Source organism: Paramacrobiotus metropolitanus, unplaced genomic scaffold (assembly GCF_019649055.1).
Source record: "Paramacrobiotus metropolitanus isolate TYO unplaced genomic scaffold, Prichtersi_v1.0 Parri_scaffold0000295, whole genome shotgun sequence".
NCBI classification, from domain to species: domain Eukaryota; kingdom Metazoa; phylum Tardigrada; class Eutardigrada; order Parachela; family Macrobiotidae; genus Paramacrobiotus; species Paramacrobiotus metropolitanus.
In genome coordinates this window covers 16,529-35,520 of record NW_026570515.1, presented here as the reverse complement: position 1 = coordinate 35,520, position 18,992 = coordinate 16,529, and the positions used below count along the sequence as shown (strand labels likewise).

The 18,992-nt window shown below is 42.7% G+C and overlaps 1 protein-coding gene across 2 annotated transcripts; it reads left to right on the top strand.

Annotated features, from left to right (window-relative positions):
• The first annotated feature begins 37 nt into the window (after window positions 1-37).
• On the top strand, window positions 38-18,822 carry LOC129601900 (uncharacterized). 2 transcript variants are annotated; one of them, XM_055500831.1, is made up of 17 exons: window positions 38-468; window positions 648-911; window positions 1,971-2,091; window positions 4,367-4,610; window positions 4,682-4,833; window positions 5,441-5,614; window positions 6,186-6,283; window positions 6,611-6,712; window positions 7,564-7,834; window positions 7,908-8,381; window positions 8,440-8,699; window positions 10,552-10,636; window positions 11,451-11,675; window positions 12,431-14,009; window positions 15,790-16,447; window positions 16,507-16,699; window positions 17,888-18,822. In XM_055500831.1, the coding sequence occupies exons 1-17, from the start codon at window positions 389-391 to the stop codon at window positions 18,143-18,145; spliced, it is 5,238 nt and encodes a 1,745-aa protein (XP_055356806.1). In that variant the 5' UTR covers window positions 38-388; the 3' UTR covers window positions 18,146-18,822. The 2 variants fall into 2 exon arrangements, with proteins under 2 accessions (XP_055356806.1, XP_055356805.1); XM_055500830.1 differs by having other exon boundaries at window positions 15,778-16,447.
• The last annotated feature ends 170 nt before the right edge of the window (window positions 18,823-18,992 follow it).

The window sequence follows — 18,992 nt, the reverse complement described above, 5'->3', positions numbered from 1 at the left end:
GCGCACGCAAGGTTTTGGTGCGCACCAGTAAATTTAAAAACCGTACTCCACGTAGTAGTACAAATAACTGGCTTTAAGACCTCACCATACTTGCTTTGAAAAATTGTTTGTATGATGATATTCTCAATAATTTAAAAACCGTACTCCACGTAGTAGTACAAATAACTGGCTTTAAGACCTCACCATACTTGCTTTGAAAAACTGTTTGTATGATGATATTCTCAATAATTCTGATGGTTGTTTGGAATTAACAAATTTATTGTGATCAAAGTGGTCGGCCAGTTAGCTGTATAATACCTATTCCTTGGAGGCCGGACGTCGTGTATAACCAGCAAGAGCTCTATATTTACACGCTACCCCAGAAGTATTATATGCCAAATTTTAGAAGATGGCCTGTAATACATCTGCGGCTCCTGACGGACTCAACCAATCCGAATTGCTATGCCCTCTTCCTCGAAACATCACAAAGTGAGCGTAATTAATATGCTGAAGTTCGTTCGTAATTATGCCAACTCTTTACTATCTGTTACGCCGGGACGATCTACCGTACGAATAAAGCAGCAATGCATACAAAGCGAGATAAACGGACAACGTGTAATTATTATCTGCATAAAGAGCGCTAGTAATATATCAGTTACCTGTTGCAGCTTAAAGGATGTTGTGTATTACCCGTGGACGTGTTATTACACTTCGTCCATCCTAATTTTTTCCTTCCTTGGGTTAGTGGCGATCGTCCATCACTTTATTGCAGCTCGTGCTGAAGCCGGATGCAATATCAGCAAGAGACACTTCACTCGAGCCTTTACCCGACTATGGCGGGATGGAGATATTCGAGGATTTTGCGTGTTTTGTTTGAGTATGAGGTCGCTGGCCATCAATTTCTTCGTTCCATACATGTCAATCAACAACGCGTAAGGGAATCAGTTACTAATGTGATCATTTCATTTGCTCACACCACACAAGTCTAGCACACGGCACTTTGTGCAGTATTTGCATGACCACATATTTTTTAACATTTTCACTATTGAGTACGAGTTTACGAGTTTTACTTCTTTACGTATCGTAATTTTTATAATTCCTAACAAGTACTTACTATAGTGTGAATAGTAAGTTCTACTGTAGTTATACAGCTATACTTAGTTCTTGTTCCTAATTAAGTCACCGTCCCTAATTAAGCATCAAGCTGACTTTTCTCTGATTCAGTCACCATCAGTGCCAAGGATCTCGTTGCAAAATAGTTAACTAAGAAAAAAATAGAAAACATTTCACAATTGAAATACTTAGGCAGTGCGGAAATCTTTTGCAACGAAATACTGTAACTGTGCTGTACTGATTATGATAACTATGTTATGCTAACTGTTTCAACATATGCATGTGTTATAACGGCCTCTGCAAGTTTCCCAGCGCATAAGAGCAAAAAGAACATCCACAGCAAACTTTTTTCACCTCAATCTCTTTTTCTCCTTTTTGCGGAGATCCGTTATAAACTATAAACCGGACACTTGGTTGGGTTTCTCAATTTTATCCGGGTACTCTGTGTGGTTAGGATACGAATCCTAATCGGAAAATCAAATTGACTCGCCAATCAGTGTCCGGGATGTATCGATGTCGACCTTTCATATGTCCGGTTGGAAGCGGTATGCTGACCAAAGTGGAAATAGAATCACACTCTGATTAAACCCAACCAAGGCATTTGTATCAGGGGCGTAATATCGTTGGAAAAACGTTTTCCCTGCAAAAATGTGTGGGAAAAGGGGAAGTCAAATTCCAGAACGTTGCCACCCCCGTATTTACGCCCTTGACTTGAACTAAATTTTTATTACTGATAGTATTAAAAATAACTGGGTGGACAGCCATTATTTTCTAGTTCCTGGACGGTGTGATCGTCTAACGATCGACACCTTAGTCGTCCTGGAGTTTTGTTGCTCGATTCGGTAACCATTAAACTTTTTTATGTTGCCATTGCATAGAATTCTAAACCATGGATGGTGCCGCACCCCTACACAGGATAGCCTACATTGGACGAAACGTGACCTTGCCGTGAACTGCTGCCTACTAATTCTCCTGTTGATCAAGCCATTTGAAGTAACTGTAAGTCTGTAAGCGATGATTGCCAACCTTTTTGAGCAAATACAGGCCTGTTTCACAACGAAGTCAAGTACACCTGTGGAACGTTTCGTATAGAGGTCTCAAACCGTACGAAATTTTCTTACGATTACGTGCGGTTTTACCGTACCGTTTTACGGCTACGGTGCTCTTATGGCAGCCATGTTCTGCATCTGTACGGTTACGGCACAAAAATTTTCCAACCCATTACGGTACGGTACGGTAAACTACGGCATGTTTATTTTAAGTTTTTTTCGACATATGAAACATTCTTTTCGACATGTTCTAAAATTGCAAATAACTTCACTCAGATTCTCAGAATACCGAGTTAATCCTTAACTGTGAAGAAATTCTTTCAATCCACTCATGTACTAACAACTTTTATTAGCCTGACCTATCAGTTAATTTCAGTATCGAGATATGGTGCTTTCGACTGACGCATTTTAACTGCTGCAGTTAAAATGCGTCAGTCGAAAGCACCATATGTCGATACAATGTTTTACAACAACTGCAGCGTTTTTAATGATGTCAGCAACACGGTGATGGAGCCCGTGGCCACTCGCTTACTTTACATGTGAATTTGCAAATAGTCACTGTGACGAGCGCTGAAACAGCATCACTGCATGCAATTGTTTCGTTTAAGGCGAGAGCGAAGCTGCGATAAACGTGAACCGGATGTCTGGCACCAACTTTTGTTTACCTTTTTATTTAAAAAGTGCCGTGCCGTCACTTACCGTAGAAAACCTTTCGTCCGGTTACGGTATTACCGTAACTAGTTTAAATACGGTTAAGTACGGTAATTTTGTTACCGTACTCATTTCTTATACGGATCCTTACGGTTTGACCATACCGTATACCGTATACGGTCATACCGTATACGGTTTGCGACCTCTAGGTCACTTTCGTACCAAAGAAAAAAAGGTGAATCGTTTTTTCACTCCTTGTAGACATCTCTATACATGCTGTAGACACCCTGTTGACCTATCGGTAGTCACCTGGTTTCTTAGGGTGTATACAGCGTGTCTACAACGGTGTCTACAGGTTGTCTACGGATATCTACCGCTGTATACAGGCAGCCCTTCTTAGGTTCAGCTCGATACTCTGCCTGTATACACCGGTAGTCACTTGTAGACATCCCGTAGACACCACTGTAGACATACTGTAGTCACCTGGTTTCTTAGGATGTATACAGGTTGTCTACAGGTTGTCTACAGATGACTACAGTGACTACAAGAAGGAAAAAAACGTTCCAGTTTTTTTCTTTGGTACGAAACGTTTCATATATACGAGGATACACGCAGTAAAACCGACAGCAAATTTTTTCAGCCGACCAACCGACAACCGTGCATATAGTGCAAGCGACTGGCAGCCATCCACGGATGACTGTCACCTGTAACATGCATACAGTGCAAACGATTCCTCCCTTCTACGGGTGGCTGTTATATGGAACAATAATCTGCTTGTGTGCATGCTTGTCGGTTGGTCTCGCTGAAAAAATTTACTGTCGGTTCGACTGCGCGCATCCTCTTAGTTACACCAAGGAAACACCAGCTATAATTCAGAAATACCGAGAAATTATCGCAGTACAGGGGCTCTAATTCTGTGAGTGCCGCAGCAACATACACATTTTGCGCAAAACTTGTCTACGAAGTGGCATGGCGTGCCTAAGCCGACCCAATGGCTCGTTTCCGTGTCTCATTCCCATTTTCTCCCATTTGCAGCCGTGGCTTTGCTGTGAAATGAGGTCTTTGGAAAGCATACAACACTAGTACTAGCAGCAAACGAACACGAAATTCAGACCGACTTATACTTATGACATTTTGAACACAGTCACAATAATTAAAAGCAGCTCCAGCGCCACAAAAATTACGTGCGCGAAACGCTGTACCACGCGTGAATTACTTGGAATTCTGGACGAGTGCAGAGCGACTGCGAATTAATTAAGTACCGTATATGCACGCTGCACATCGATGTTTTAAGCTGTTAAAAGATTGTTGTATGTTTACTCAAAGTCCGCTTGAAATCAGGAAAAAAGCGAAAGCTTAAGATTTCAAAATTAGCTTTGATTTAACCGACTGTGTTGTTATATAAAGTCAGCTTTCTTCTGCTCTGTACGTTGACAATAGGATACAGATGGTCAGATTACTCAGATAGAATATAGCCTGCTTAATTTTACCCGTAATTTTACCTGCCATTAATTGTACCTGACTTACCTGCGTTGATTTTATCAAAAGTTTTTAGGTTACTATTCTATTTGCAGTTGCAAGCTACATTCCGTTTTCTCCGGAAATGTCTGTGCTGCCACTACCACGTTGGACTAATCGACACATATAAAAATTTTAAAGATCGAGACTATCTAACATCGAACCTCTGGCGTGCCTGCAAGGACTGGGAATTCGTGGCTGCCTGTGCCAATCTGCCGCTTATTGGGTTGCAAATTCGTGAAATGTGCTACGGTGTCGATTGCAACAAGCCAATCACATACTGGAACATGTCGCTGACAAGTAGGTGCAGTCATTCCTTGTTTTTCCGTAAAAGCACTTGTTAGCAGTAACGAAATAACCATCCCTTTCAGACTTGCAGTTTCTGCGGATTTTCTGCGTTACATGGCTGTGTGATGAAATAATTCGATTTTTTCCCAAATTAAAAATAGCCGTGGGAACTATAATGCGCAGAGTCACATGGATTGCATGCTCGTTTCTGGCTTTTGCAGCGTGGATACATTTGGTGAGCTGCACATCTACATTCGTCATCCAGGTTTTTAGATTTTTAAAGCGGGCTAGTACCTTGCTATATTTATAATTTTAAAGCCATTTCCTATTAAACATTGGGCGGATGTCCAGAAATGCTCCTCAAAAACTGAACACTGGCAACATGCTACACATTTTTAACGTGGACTTTGTTTCTACGACATCAAAAATAGTCTTGCAGGGCCATTTGCTTTACAACTTTTTTATAAAAATCTGGTGAGTTTAACGATAGTATTTTATGTTTGCGAGGTCAACAAAATTGAAGATCGCGCTCCGAGCTACGCCTAAGTAATGTATAAGGGCACTAGGGTATTTCGCATTAGAGATTTAATCAGAAAGCGATGAAAAAGTAAGTAATAGTTTGGCACAGTTTAGAAGGAGAATGACCGTTAATTGACCGCTAATGGTGAATATATGTTTGACTGTTAATTACTTGCTCCGCAATCTTCGCGAGGCCGCTACATGACTGAAAGAGCGTAATTATCCTTGTTTCAAGAAAGTTATATTGTGGGCGCAAGGTGGAAGCGTAAGTTGTCTGAAGCAAACTAATTTCAGCAGTAGTTGCTTTTATGATTATTTCACAGGTGGAGGTCCTGGGCGATCCGTGGGTTTCTACGTACAACGGCCAGAAGGATCTGCCGTACTGGCGGCTAGTTGCCTTTCTCTATGGAAAGCTAGTGCTGTTGGATGTCACTTCAACACAGCTGAACACAGCTATCTCCAAGATATCGGTTTATCTTGCGCAAGCGCTTGCACTGGTAAATAATAAAAGAAATTGCTGCAGATGGTCCTTTCACCATACACATCCCCTTATTGCATCTCGTTTTTTTAGAAGTACCTTTTCTTTTGTTAATAATCAGGAACGTTGTTGTTTTTGAAAGTCACCCGTTTTTCTTTTCATAAAGTTGTCATAATGTCCTCAGTTTTTGAAATCGTTCGCCATGTTTCGAAGTTGCTTTCTATTCAAAAACGGATTTTTCGGCCAACCAGAAAACAATTGTCTTATCACGCAATTTTTCTCAGCCGGTCCACTGATACTGCATTTCAGTGTGAGCAATTTGATTAGCGGCTTTTGACCAGGGCTAGAATAACAACACTGTAGCCAGGGGAAAGTATACCGATATGTAGTTAACTTCGAAAAGGTGCCTAGAAAAGGATCGGGTGTTTTCACACGCTTTATTTAATTAAAACTGATGCTTATAATTGACGGGGTGTGTGAAAGGACTGCTTAAAAACCAACGTCAGAGTTGTCTGTAGCACCAAGATTACCGAATAACATACTGAGATTAATACATAGTTTAAGTATGTAACTACCTATTTCACACCTAGGTGTTCCTTGTTCAAATTATACCGGAAATGCTGAAGAAGCTTCCAAAAATCCTTCAGATGCGCTCCTTCAGCACTATTTACTGGAATAAAAGCGCTAAGTTAGTGAAGATGTATACCTGAAAATGTAGTAATACGGTAATACCGTTCAGGCGTACAAAAATTTAGGTAAGGTTAAATAAGCACCGCCTACAAGGAGCTTGCTGTACCGTAAGTAGCATGGCTTGGCTTGTCGTAATGTGGCATCGTGAGTATGCATTTGTGTCTCTCTGTCAGGATACATAACTGCAACACGTTATATTGTTCTGCCGGGACTGCAGCTTCGTAGTTTCTGCATGCAGATATTTTGCGGCTATAATATTGTGTAGAAAATGTACTTGCGTAGTACTTACGACAAGGGTTGCTGTTAATTCGTGAATGTTGTGTAGGTATGTCCTATTGCTTGGGTCTGTAAACCCGGACGCTGTGGCTCGGTTTGCCCAAAGCTTCTGCAAAACCAATCCAAAAGAAAAAATTCTTGTGCTGCTAGAGTAAGTATGATTTCGATTATATTTCCGGCTTTGCTTGGAAACGTCACAACTGCTTGTATATTCGAGGACAGACTCCCTTACTAACGCGCAATGTGAGTGGTGTCTGCTGTGTTCTGCCGGTCTCGCTGAACCGTGTAACTGGCTGTAGGCACAAAACCGGTTCCGGTGACGTCACCAACTGTCATAAGACTTCACACGGCAGCTATACAACAAGGGAAATAGAGGACGATAAATGTAAATCAGAACAAGACGCCTAATAAAAAAATAATACTGTAGCGGCGGTCACAATTAAGACCACCGTCTGGTCCCGCCGCTGTTTGATCCCTGCTGAGCATTTGACATGCTGCCTTGTACGAACAATGTACCGTAATTATCGAACTAGAGCCCCAGGGTTACAAATATTTCAAATGACCCACGGGGTGGGCTTTAATTACGGGCATGGGCTTGTATTTAGGGGGGGGGGCTTCAAATTCGATAATTACGGTGCTAGTATATGCAGATTTCTGTATACCACACTCTGTGGTCTAACTTGCGACCGCCGCTACCGTAGTACTTATTTCTGTCTTCGAACTGTAAGTGCATATGTACGCAGTACTACCGGTATGGGACAATGCATTTTCGGAGACTGTTCGCATTAGCTACGAGTGGAGTCTGTTCCACTCCACCATTATTCAGTCGACGCCAACTGGAAAAATTCATTGTCCCAAAATACCGCACATTGCACAATGCAGTACCAATGGCAGTATGGTAAGCGCTTTTTAAACCGGGTTGGATGGCGCAGGTCTGTTCTTCAACTAAAGACGTAAACGCTATGCTACTGGTGCAACGTTTAGACGATTATTAATTTACAGTCCAGAGGCATCCGATGAGGCTACGGAAAAGATGGATACAGTTGCTGGAAGGTACAAACATTTCCTCACGGTTATCAGCGGATCAGTTTTCCAGAACAAAGACTTCAAAAAAAACATTTCGGCGAAATGCCAGTGTGCTTTCTTCTTTGCGAACGAAAGCGCTCAGAACCATAGAGACGAGGATAACTGCAATTTTCTTCGTGTTCACACACTGAAGCAGCACTATCCTGATCTGCGGGTGATCGTGAAAGTGTTGGTATTCGAAAATAAGGTTCGGGAAGCACAAAAGTTTTGATTTAGGCGCTTTTTTTGGATTTTTCATTTAAAATATTTTTTACTCGTAGGAAAGATTTCGGAACATTCCTAACTGGCATAAAGACAACTGGTGGAAAAAAACCATAAGCAGTAAAAATGGCAGGGAATGTTGGGTTGAACTACAAGCCGATCGCGTTATTTGCACAGCAGAAATTCAATTTGCTCTTTTGGCACAACGCTGTCTCGCACCGGGAATATCTCAAGTCGTGCATAACTGGTTTGACTTATCAGACCATTCCGAGAACGACACCATCCGGACGATTGTGTTACGCAGTCGCATCGGTCTACATTGGACAAGTGCTGGATGTGCAGCGCAACCAGATGAGGCCACTGCCAATACCCGGCACAGGTCATCACCGTGGCGGAGATGTTTCCGCAAACAGGGCACACAGCGGCGGCAACAAAATGGGGATGCCGAAGCACATCAACTTAATGCACCGCTTTTGAACAACGGAATGAACGAAAACTTGGTTCATGGATTTGATCACGTGGAAGATGCAAGGGTACGGGAATAACGTGATGATAGAATACGGTTTTGTTCTGGCATGGGCCTGATTATAGACAAAGTTTCAACTCCTCTGCCGAGCGACTCTGTTTGCTATGCTGTCTGACGGTGAATTGCATTTACACCCCCCGGCATATCTTCACCTCCGATCCGGCTCAAAATTATTCTTGATAACAAAAACGAAACTCAAGAAACTGTATGCAGTTTTGTGCCCTAATTGCTGGGAGATTTCTGGCAAACGTCAGAAGCTTGCAACAGTCCCCGAATCGACCTCGACCAGCAAACTGGAGCTTGAGTTCCCAATTGGAACTGAAGGGTAAGTAGTAAGCACATATTTATTGCGAACAACAAATGTCGGGTGACAGCAGCCTGAACAGTGAGGAACAGATCATACGTACATTGTCGTACATAAGTGCGTACATTCATGCGCCATATATTCACAGCCAGAACTTGTGCGATCCCTTAGAAGCAGGCTCTTAGGTATTGTTTAGGACTGGACCGCTGTTGTGAAGCCGCTTTGCATACCGTCGTCTTTACTATGGCACGAAACACGTTTTGCAGTCCGAAGGTATCTATGCCTTACTTATGACATTATGTGTACATCCAGAAGTCATTTTAACCGCTATAAGCGATAAACTCAAGAAACGTATCCGTTATGCTCCACAATCAACTATACAGTAAGCCAAAGCGCGTGTTACGCCAATGCGGCAAATCGAAGACGTAGTGTATGCCACTGCGTTATGCACGTTTCTGTGCGCTACGGAGCTGCATCGTGCTAAATCCGGGCGGGCTTATGCTCGATATCTTGACCTTTGTCTGCCCAATCGGTGATAACCAGAATTACTTTGGTGCTTACCACTAACTATATTAATTACAGTGTCACGTTAACGTGTCAAAGGAGTGTACTGCTCTTTTATTGACCAGGGAAGTGTTTCTGTAGCATTGAGGAAGTGTTTCTGTTACAAATTTTTTTCAAGTACTAACCAGGGCACATTCTCCGGGTCTAAATTCAGAAAATTATGATTCTTTGTAGAAATGTAGAGTACTACCCTAACATGCTTAAAAAAATAATTTTATCTGCAAAGGCTCAAAGGGCGGGGTCAACCAACACTTAAATGATTACATGGTACTGAATGCTATATAGATATATGTACCACTGCAGCTGTATCTTCCAGTGGTTCGATGCTGGCTTTTCTGCAGCTTTGTTTTGAGTTTGCGGGCGCTGGCCTCGAAGGGAACTCTTTCAGAACACGTGCCCATGCCCTCCAAGCATTTCTCTTTCAAAACATTTTTATATTGAAAGCTAAACCGTATACAAGGAATTCTTGGGTCGTTGTACGGATGTGTTCGCAATTCAGCCGATAATGAATTTTTGGAAATCTGTGATTTGGCAACTGCGTAAGTGTCATCGCACGCGCGCGATAATGAGATCGGTACTTGAAAATGAAACTGGAAGGTCCATCAACTATTAATGCCATACCCGCAGAATTTAGATAATACGAAAAAGCCCTGATAGAGTACTGCACAAATGCAGTGTAATAGTATACCTAACAATAAGTATGCAGTCTTTATGTATTTATGTACTAATTTAAGTCTGTTTGGCCACGCCCTTTGAGCCTTTGCAGAAAAAATTATTTTTTTAAGCAAACTGGGGTAGTACTCTACCTTTCTACAAAAAATCAGAATTTTCTGAATTTAGACCCGCAGAATGTGCCCTGGTAAGTTGATATTGGTTCCGTGATACTTATTGATCTTTTTATGGATCATGAACTGAACAGCATAACAATGACAAACAAGTAAATATTACAACATCATGGAGGTATGCCGGCAGACAGCTGGCACACGTTGCCATGCATCCTGACAATTACGTAATCCAAGGGGATCATTAATTTTTATGCCGGCATACCGCATTTCGGCACACTGCGCTGCTGTTTTAGCCAAAATGCGCAGGGTGTGGTGAACGGCGTCGGTATCAGAATTGAAACGTCCCATATTCCTGCCCTTTCTCAATGCTTGCGCAGCACGTTGTAAGTTGTACGTCTTACTGTATACAGTAACGCATGCGGCAACTCCTTGACTGAATGTTGTACTACATTTTACGTAGGTGTGTATGTGGGCCGAGCGGTAGTTTTTTAATTACTATCAATTATTATCATTACCGATTTTAGGAAGGAGGCTAATAAGGACACCGTTTGTGATATTACTGGACAATATAACGTGTACTTGCTACCCCGTACGGAAATGGTATCAAAAGTAAGTGAAGTTATAAACGGCCGTAAGTACAGTAATAGTTTGCAAACTACTCTGTACATACATACAGAACATCAAATATCCTAAGAGGTTTAAAATTCCATCGTTGCTATCTTGGTATCTCCAGCTACATAAATCAGATCCAGTAACACGTCACGGCATTTTCGCAGAAGCAACTAGCTGTAAAATTTTTGCCCAACTACTCTGATATTTTTTTCCCGGCGAATATTGTCTGCCACAGCGAATGCTCCTTGCTGCCAACTGTTGAGCCGAGGTCTCTTCCTTAGCGCACTCGAGTTCCCAAGGATCTTTTAACACTACGTGGTTACACGACTGAGTTAGCACTTAGCAGCCGGCAAGGGTTGCCGCAGCTGGGCGAACCACTCGTTGCGGCATCAGGATGGTTCGCGGTAAGCCAAAAAAATTGCAGTGAGGGTGGCGACGGTTATCTGCATCGATAAGAGTTTGAAATAAACAGAAATCTGCAACGTGGGCTACATAGTCGAAGGCTATTCCGCCAGCTTCTGCGCCAAAAAAGGTAGCCCCACGGTTCTACGTCGTACAAGCGGCAAAATGACAGAAGACTATTTTGACGTGCAGTAAAATATGACGGCAAAATAGCCATAGCCCGTAATGCAGAAATTACTGTAGCCGCCCGCACAAGTTGCTCCATTGGCAGATCCGGCCGCTGCCTTCTCCCTGCACACACTGCGCTGAACAGCGAGCAATGTGAGGCCAAATATCCGTATACCTCACTCTGTGGGGCAACTTGTGCGGGCGGCTACAGTACATTATTGAGAGAGAACAACTGTTGCAGCAACCACGCGGAATGGAAGTGCTGAAACCTGTACCTGTTCATCACGTAATTGTCTGCGTTGTGTCAGACCGGGATCCCTCTTCAGTCGGGTTGGTCAATTTTATTAAGCCACTACGTGCTGTTCAAGAGATCGACCCACCCCTTATTGTTGTCTTGGCCTCTAAAGATTTCCTGGAGAAGGAATGGGTGGCACTTGACGATTTTCCCAATATTGAGTTTGTTGAGGTTAGTCCAGGTACCTACCTCGGTATGATCCGCTTTCATTTTATTATTTTACACTATTTCACCATATACGCGACTATATTCATTAGTAAACACCCAATTAATTTCGCTATTAATAAGATATACTCGTAAGTACGAATTCAGATAGCGGGCATGTACCGTACTCTGAACGTAACCGGTAAAACAGAAGCATTAGAATCATTCCGAATTTTAAAGTCACGTGTAGCCGCGGTACATCTTGCTTTTTTCGGTCCCCTTGAATCCTTATTGAGTTTGGGATAGGGATTGAGTTAAGTAATGGTCACCGAAAAGTGTCTGTTGTATTCGTAAGAAAACATACGTGTGTTGGCGTCATATGTTATACTGCTGTGCCAGTTCAAGACTCAGGTAGTTAGCACAACGAATAAAGTTTTGAGGGAAATTAGAGTTTTTACGACGATAACGGCAGAGATAACTTGAAAAAGGTACGAGAACCGATGAGTGCTGTCACTGCTGTGACCATACTCTGCACCATTAAGCTGTGATGACACCTACCGTGATACGTGCATTGTGAGTTACAGGTTTGCATTTGCGCTGCAATGCCAGAAGCTTTGCGAACTACGGCTTAAATCGGTTGATCATCGCAGTTTAATCGCACGGGGTATGGTCGCAGACTCACAGCACCCATAGGGCGTCGTTCTCTTAAAAAGGAAAAGTTTATTTTTGTACAGCATCGCTGGACTTTTAAAAGTTGGTTCTAGAATGCGTCTTTATTGCAGGGCGATCCGCTTAATCACGATCATCTTCGTTACATCAGTATCGAAACGTGCCGGATGTGCGTCATCGTAGATGCCAGTGAGCGTCCGAAAGAGGAGTCGGATAAGTGGCAACAGTCGAATATTGATTTAATTTGGCCAATCCTTCCGAAGCATTTCTATCGGCATGTGAATGCTGTATTAGCAACGGCGTCAGTAGCAGAATATCTGAAAGGATTTCATAAACCAAGCAAACTGATCGAGGAGACTACGCAAGCTATATCGGCATACGCCTGCAAATACTGTGCTTCTGACGGCAAAGTACCAGAGGGGCGCAGAGAAACGATCAAAAGGGCTCTCACTGATTTCATAGAGCTCAACCGTGGGCAAGTAGTAACGACTACAAAACGTATAGCTGAAAATTTGGAAACCAGTCTTATAACCAACGAACCGCTATCGCAATACTTAAAAAGGCTAAGAGAAACCCACGGGAATAACGATTCTGAAGATGCCACTAGACTTGTTTTCCAAAAGTTTCGCAACTTTTCCGAAGAAGCATCGCACAACACTGCGATAAAACTCGCCATGAATGACATCTTATTACAACTCGCCATAAATGACTTTTTAATTCGGAGCGAAAAATTTTTATATTCTGCGACACGCGACATAACGGACCAGCTAACAGGATTGTATCACCCAACTTATAAACCACCGGACAGATTTGCCATAGCAGTAAATCAGCTGATCAGCTATACTTGGCCTCTAGCCCTTATTTACAGATTAGGCGTCCCTCTACAAAAGATAGCATTGGCGTTAACGGAATTTCAGGAAGAATGCTTAAACATATTGAAAGTATCGTCAAATATTCTAAACAACAAGATGCTAGTGTTTCGCAACTGGGCAGCAATTGGGTCGAACAGCGGCAGTCCAGAAATCAGTTTCACCTTAAGTGGCCCAGTGGCAAATACGTCGCAATCCAGTGAATCAAACCAGGCGCACGACATGAGCGGACTATTTGCAAATGGCACCACGATAGCAACAACGCCGTCGTTAACAATCGCTGATGGCAAGGAGCTTCGCGACCGGGCTGCGCAAGCCATCACTTCAATAATAGAAGGCTTCCGAGAAGTAAACGACAGATTGTTCAACAAAGCTCGCCTTTGTCAGCCATATGGCCCACTATCGACATACGCGTCAGATGCCATAGAAAGAGTATGGAAAATCCATTATGGAGTAGATGGTCCCCTTCCTCTCGAAAGCTTTAATGAATTACTGTTTCGCGCACTGGAAAGATATCAGCTATCAGCGAATGTGCGAACAGTCATAAAAGATGTTATCGAGCGACTCTTTCAGAAAAAGGCAGAATTGTCAGACATTGCAGCAAAACGTGTTTTGTCTATCTTACAAGCACTATGCCCATCAACTATCGACTTGAACACACACGTCAACCTAAAGGACCTAATAAAAACAAATTTGATTGCATTTGGGGACCCTTACGACTCTCTGCCTAAGCCTAAGGAAACAGAAACAGCTGTAAAGGCACTTTTGGTTTCTCTGCGACAAGCCCGTGATCCTGTGCCTGAAGAGATTATCACCTGCCTAAGTAAGTGCCATTGTAGTATTTCACTAAGGTATGTATGTATGTACGTACAAGCCCGTCCGGAGTTAGAGCACGATAGAGAACAGCTAACGCATAATAAACGCGATGTTAGCGCTTAGTCGATAGCCACTGCACTACAGTTGGCGCAACTCGTGAATTTACATTGTTCGCTGTTCTCTATCGTGCTCTAACTCCGGACCGGCTTGTATGTATTTCACTATGTAAGTAAATTTCTTCCGGTTGTCAGCTAAATTCCGTGCAGTTCAAGCAAAATTAGAAACATCTTACCATCAGGCAGTCGTAGTGATACGAGTAACCATCATGGATGGGATTTATTACTATTGACGTAATGACATTTATAACCAATTTGTTTTCTTTTTTTTCTACCCTTATAACCCCTTTTGTGCATAATTTACTGCACAACATCAGCATCCGAAACGAAATCTCAGCTTCGTACACGTTGGCCGTGTAGTATGAAGCATATACTGTTTGTACAGTGCAAGCTTGTCCGGAATTTTGTGTCGAATCAATAATGCAAATTTACGTTTTCCGCCAAGCTGCATACCACGGCGCGCCATGCCACACCGCTTAAGCAAGTAACATGCATCTGGCTGGCTAGTGGTTGGTGGCTTCGTGCACGCCAGATAATTTAGTGAGAATAATAGTAACTGCCTGGCGAAAAGTGACGAAAAGACGATCGATGCATTAATGGACAATCTAACTGCGGAGCGGATTTAAAATCCAAAAAACGTAGTGAAGTGGCCATTGTTTCAAACGCGAACTTAGCGTTACAAGCCTGTCCAAGGGACGGGCGAACACTAAACGCGAAATCTTGAAAGTTGCGGCTTAAGGGATTTGGCCCGGTACACAGCACCAAATACTTGCGCATCCACGGCAACTTTCGCTGTCGCGCATTCCCAGACACTTTTTTGCATTCCTTTATGTTATTTTGTAGCCAGAAGATTTGTTCACGTAGGCGTAAAATCCGTTTTCGCGCGCAGTGCCTTCACCGGCTATAAGAATGCGTGAAGTTATCTGGTAAAGATGTTTCCAATGCACCGGCCGACAAAAAGCTCGCAATGCCTCCAGACCATGCTTATTAAGACGGCCTCAATCCTTCGATGAGGGCACGAACGGCAGCCGTTCGAGTCTTCATCGATGCACTTCGATAACGGGTACACAAGAAAACCGGTACTCATATATAAGGTTTTTGGTTCGTTCGGAAATAAAAGACTTGCGATTCAGCAAAATACGCAAATTCTATTTGTGCAAACCATAAAATATTTTCTTTAAAAATCATGTAAGTAATGGCTGGCGAAAAAATAAAACAAGATTCTATAACGCGGGGCCGTATGGGCGCCACGCGTATCATCGACAGCGAACAGCGGTGAACCTGGATGGGGCTTTATTGCCGAATCTAATGCGCACCGTGGCGCAGCAACACCAGACTAACAAGGAAGGATTCTGCAGCCAGTGCAACTGTGCTGCAGATCCGTCAAAACAGCGCAGCAATGTGCGGGGTGGAAATCCCCAGAAACAGCGAATAGCTAATCAGGAGGGCGGAGCGTCCCGCCCTTACAATTCACAGCGTCAAAATTAACGATGCAAACTAGAATTGTGCAAAGATCTGTCCACACAGAAAGCCGGAAAACCGTACCCTAGCCAAAGTTAAGATTGACGAGTTTATATAGAAGTATGGCTAGTTTAGAAAAAGATTGTTGCGCTGTAACATATTGGACTGCTGTGTGAAATATGCCGTTGATCTGATTAGGATTTACTACAGATTACGAAGCTGTTGCTCTCATATCCTGGAAAGGTAAGGAAATGGAAAACTGGACGCAGTCATACGTGTCACCCGATTGTGCTCCACCGCAGCTGATTGACGGCCTTATGTTAAAGTGCTACTACGATAAAGACATCTTGGACGCAGTCCGGCTTTTTCTGCTCGGAGGTTACAAAGACGGTTTCGGAAGTCCCGGCAACAAAAAATCTCGTGGTTGCCAGTACGCGGGAAACCAAACAATAGTTCGGAGGGCTTGTTATTCGTCGATCCGCAGTCCAAATGGCACTGCCGCGGCAGGGTTCAATATACAGTGCCCTACTTTGTCCTCCTTCCACGATAAGGCGCTGGAGCACGCTTTCGAAAATATACGCAATCACAGCGACTCCAAATTTAATCTGATACTACAAAGAGACGATGATTACGATAGCTTTATCCGGCGCAACAAGAAATACGCGATTATTGGAAGGCAACCGACAACTTGGGCAAATGGAACCTATATGAAAGACAACAATGGAATGCAACAGTCTGGGGAAAGAAGCAATAGCGAGCTTCGTTATGGCTTTGAGGATTACAATTATTTCGTACTCGAGCAACCTTTTTTCGTTGATGCGCGTACTCGACTCCTGCTTGCAATAAAAAAGCGCTTGCAGGAGGAAAGGTAGAGATTTCTTTAACCTAGCACATGTCACATACTAACAACCATCGGTATCGTCGCAGCCCTCCAAACAATGACGCAGATCGAAAGGATATCCTTGACATGTATGCTCAGCTGGAGATCCTTCCCAAACAGTTACTCCAATTAATGGAAAATGGTAGCAGCACAATGCCCGGCGCTAATCGGCCTGATTATTATCAGCGATGGGTTATAGTTTACTACTGGATCATGCTAAGACTTTCCCAAGATGACAAGGTTTGTTAAATTATGTAACACCTACATTTAAACATTACGTTTAACTGTTACAGTGAAGTGCATGGTAGTGTAATGGTTCTAATTTCTCGGATTTGTTTTATGTACACTATTAAGGATGAGTGAAACATTTACTCAGATGTGCAACCGCGACTCCCGCGCCAGCAGTTTCGTTCATAACGATTTCTCGATAAGCCTGTCGCAAAAAAAAATAAAATGGCAGAGAGAGGAAGGCTGTGGCGGGCATCTTTTTTTCAAATTTCAAAATATTTTATTTTTGAAATTCGTTTTGTTTTGTTTATTGTGGTATCTGCGCGATACCGTTACGGTAACGGCATATGGAACTTGTTTTTAATGTAGCGTACTGCAGTACGCTATAGTATATAAGTAATTACGTGTTTCTTCAAATTCTGTCTGGCTATGCCCTTTGGGCCTTTGTTTAAAATTAATTTGTCTGCATACCGAATTTCCACCATTCTACTACATAAAAAAATCAGAATTTTCTGAATTTAGACCCGGAATAATGTTCTGGTCAGTTGCACAACCAGGTCCAGCCGCGAAACAGGTGTAGAATCTAATTTTAGTTTCATTATACACGTTATTTGAACTGGGATTAGCACTTCAGCTACTTCGCTTTGACCGATATTTCGTACGGTTGCAGTGTACGACTCAATATTTCTAACACTCACCGTGCTTTTGCCCGTGTTGGTCTCCGAGTCTAACACGGCATTTCAGTCTGCGCATTCAGTCGGCTTACATGCTAGTATGCTACACTGCGTAGTGCGTGCTACATGCTGCAGCCTACGTGGCTCATAGACATTTCAGTTATCCTGCTAAAGTAGTTGCCGGCTAAAGCGGCTGTTTACTCGGCCGAGTGTTAGAAATATTGATCCATACAGTACAAGTGTTCGAAATAATGGTCAAAGCGAAGTAGTAAAACGCCACGAAAGCGGAGATCGGCCACTGAAATGCTATAGTAAGAGTCACTAAGATGACTGGTTGTTGGGAAATGCCGAAATAGTTCTTTTAAATGGGCCTTAAAATCGCACAATGCGGTTAAGATACGCGTCTATTTGATATAAGATAGATCATGGTTATCACTGTTATTGTTATTATAATTATGTACGTGGAGTGGTGCTGGTTACGTAAAATCTACTCCAGACTCAAGGCAAAAACAGATCTTTTTTTCAGTTTAAAGAGAGATATGCGCGACTATTGCCATCGAACGCCGAAGCAATTGCCGACGTTGTCTTGCAGCACAATCACGTTGGAGTGGGTGCAGGAAGCGGAGTTATCTGGAAACTGCCGAAGGTCATCCACGAATATCTCTCGCTCGTATTTGACAGAATTGAAGCCCCGGCCAATACTGCGTACTTCTACAAACAAAGCAAAGATTTTGCAGGAAAAGTGCTTTGGCGCGATATAGCTCCAATTGTTGACAAACTTTAGTTCGCCCCGACGTTGGAGCCAATGTGCGAGCTCAAGACAGAAAGAATGTGTTTTCATGGCAGCATGAGGGAAGGGTGATGTTGCCAAACGAAGTCTGCGTGAACTGTCCAGATTGCAATTTATAAAAAAAAGATTCTAAGTTGCGTACTGTTCAACCAAATATCATAAGATAATTCTATCCTGCGCAGAATCGCCCAAAGAGATATTTACCTACTGCTTTCCAATTTAAAATTATTGCTTTACGCTACGCAGAAAATTATAATCGACAGATTCATCGATCCTGGGTAAAAACCTGATGGGAGATTCCGCCGTTTCTCGAAGAAGAACAAGGGAGTTGCGGACAACTAGTGTCCGCAACTCACTTGTTCTTCTTTCAACTCAACTCTCTCAACGTTCAACTCTCAATACAAGTTATACAACCACGCACATTGTAGCGTAATCCGTAAGTAAAAATCTTTTTAATTAGCGTTCTTCACAGACTCTGTGCAGGCTCCTTTGAACCTGAAGTTAATTTGCTGCATTGTTTTTCTTCCAGTGATAACTGATAAGCTGATATGTTCCGGTGGCGCATCATTAGGGATAGTGCCATAGTTTTCCATTTTATCTTTGACAGCTTGATTTGTGCGGTACGGGTGCCAGGGGTTTTATGCCGAAAATAGGTGTGCCTGCAGCGCGAATCGATGCTGAATTACTGGATAAAAACTAGAATATAATATTTGGGTTATGGGATCTATTTTTGGGAGACAACAGAACTGATTGCTCATTACTGTAATTAAACGCCAAATACAGTAATTTAGATGACAGCGTAATAGAAGTGACAAGATCTGGGTTAGGTTCCGTTAGTTAT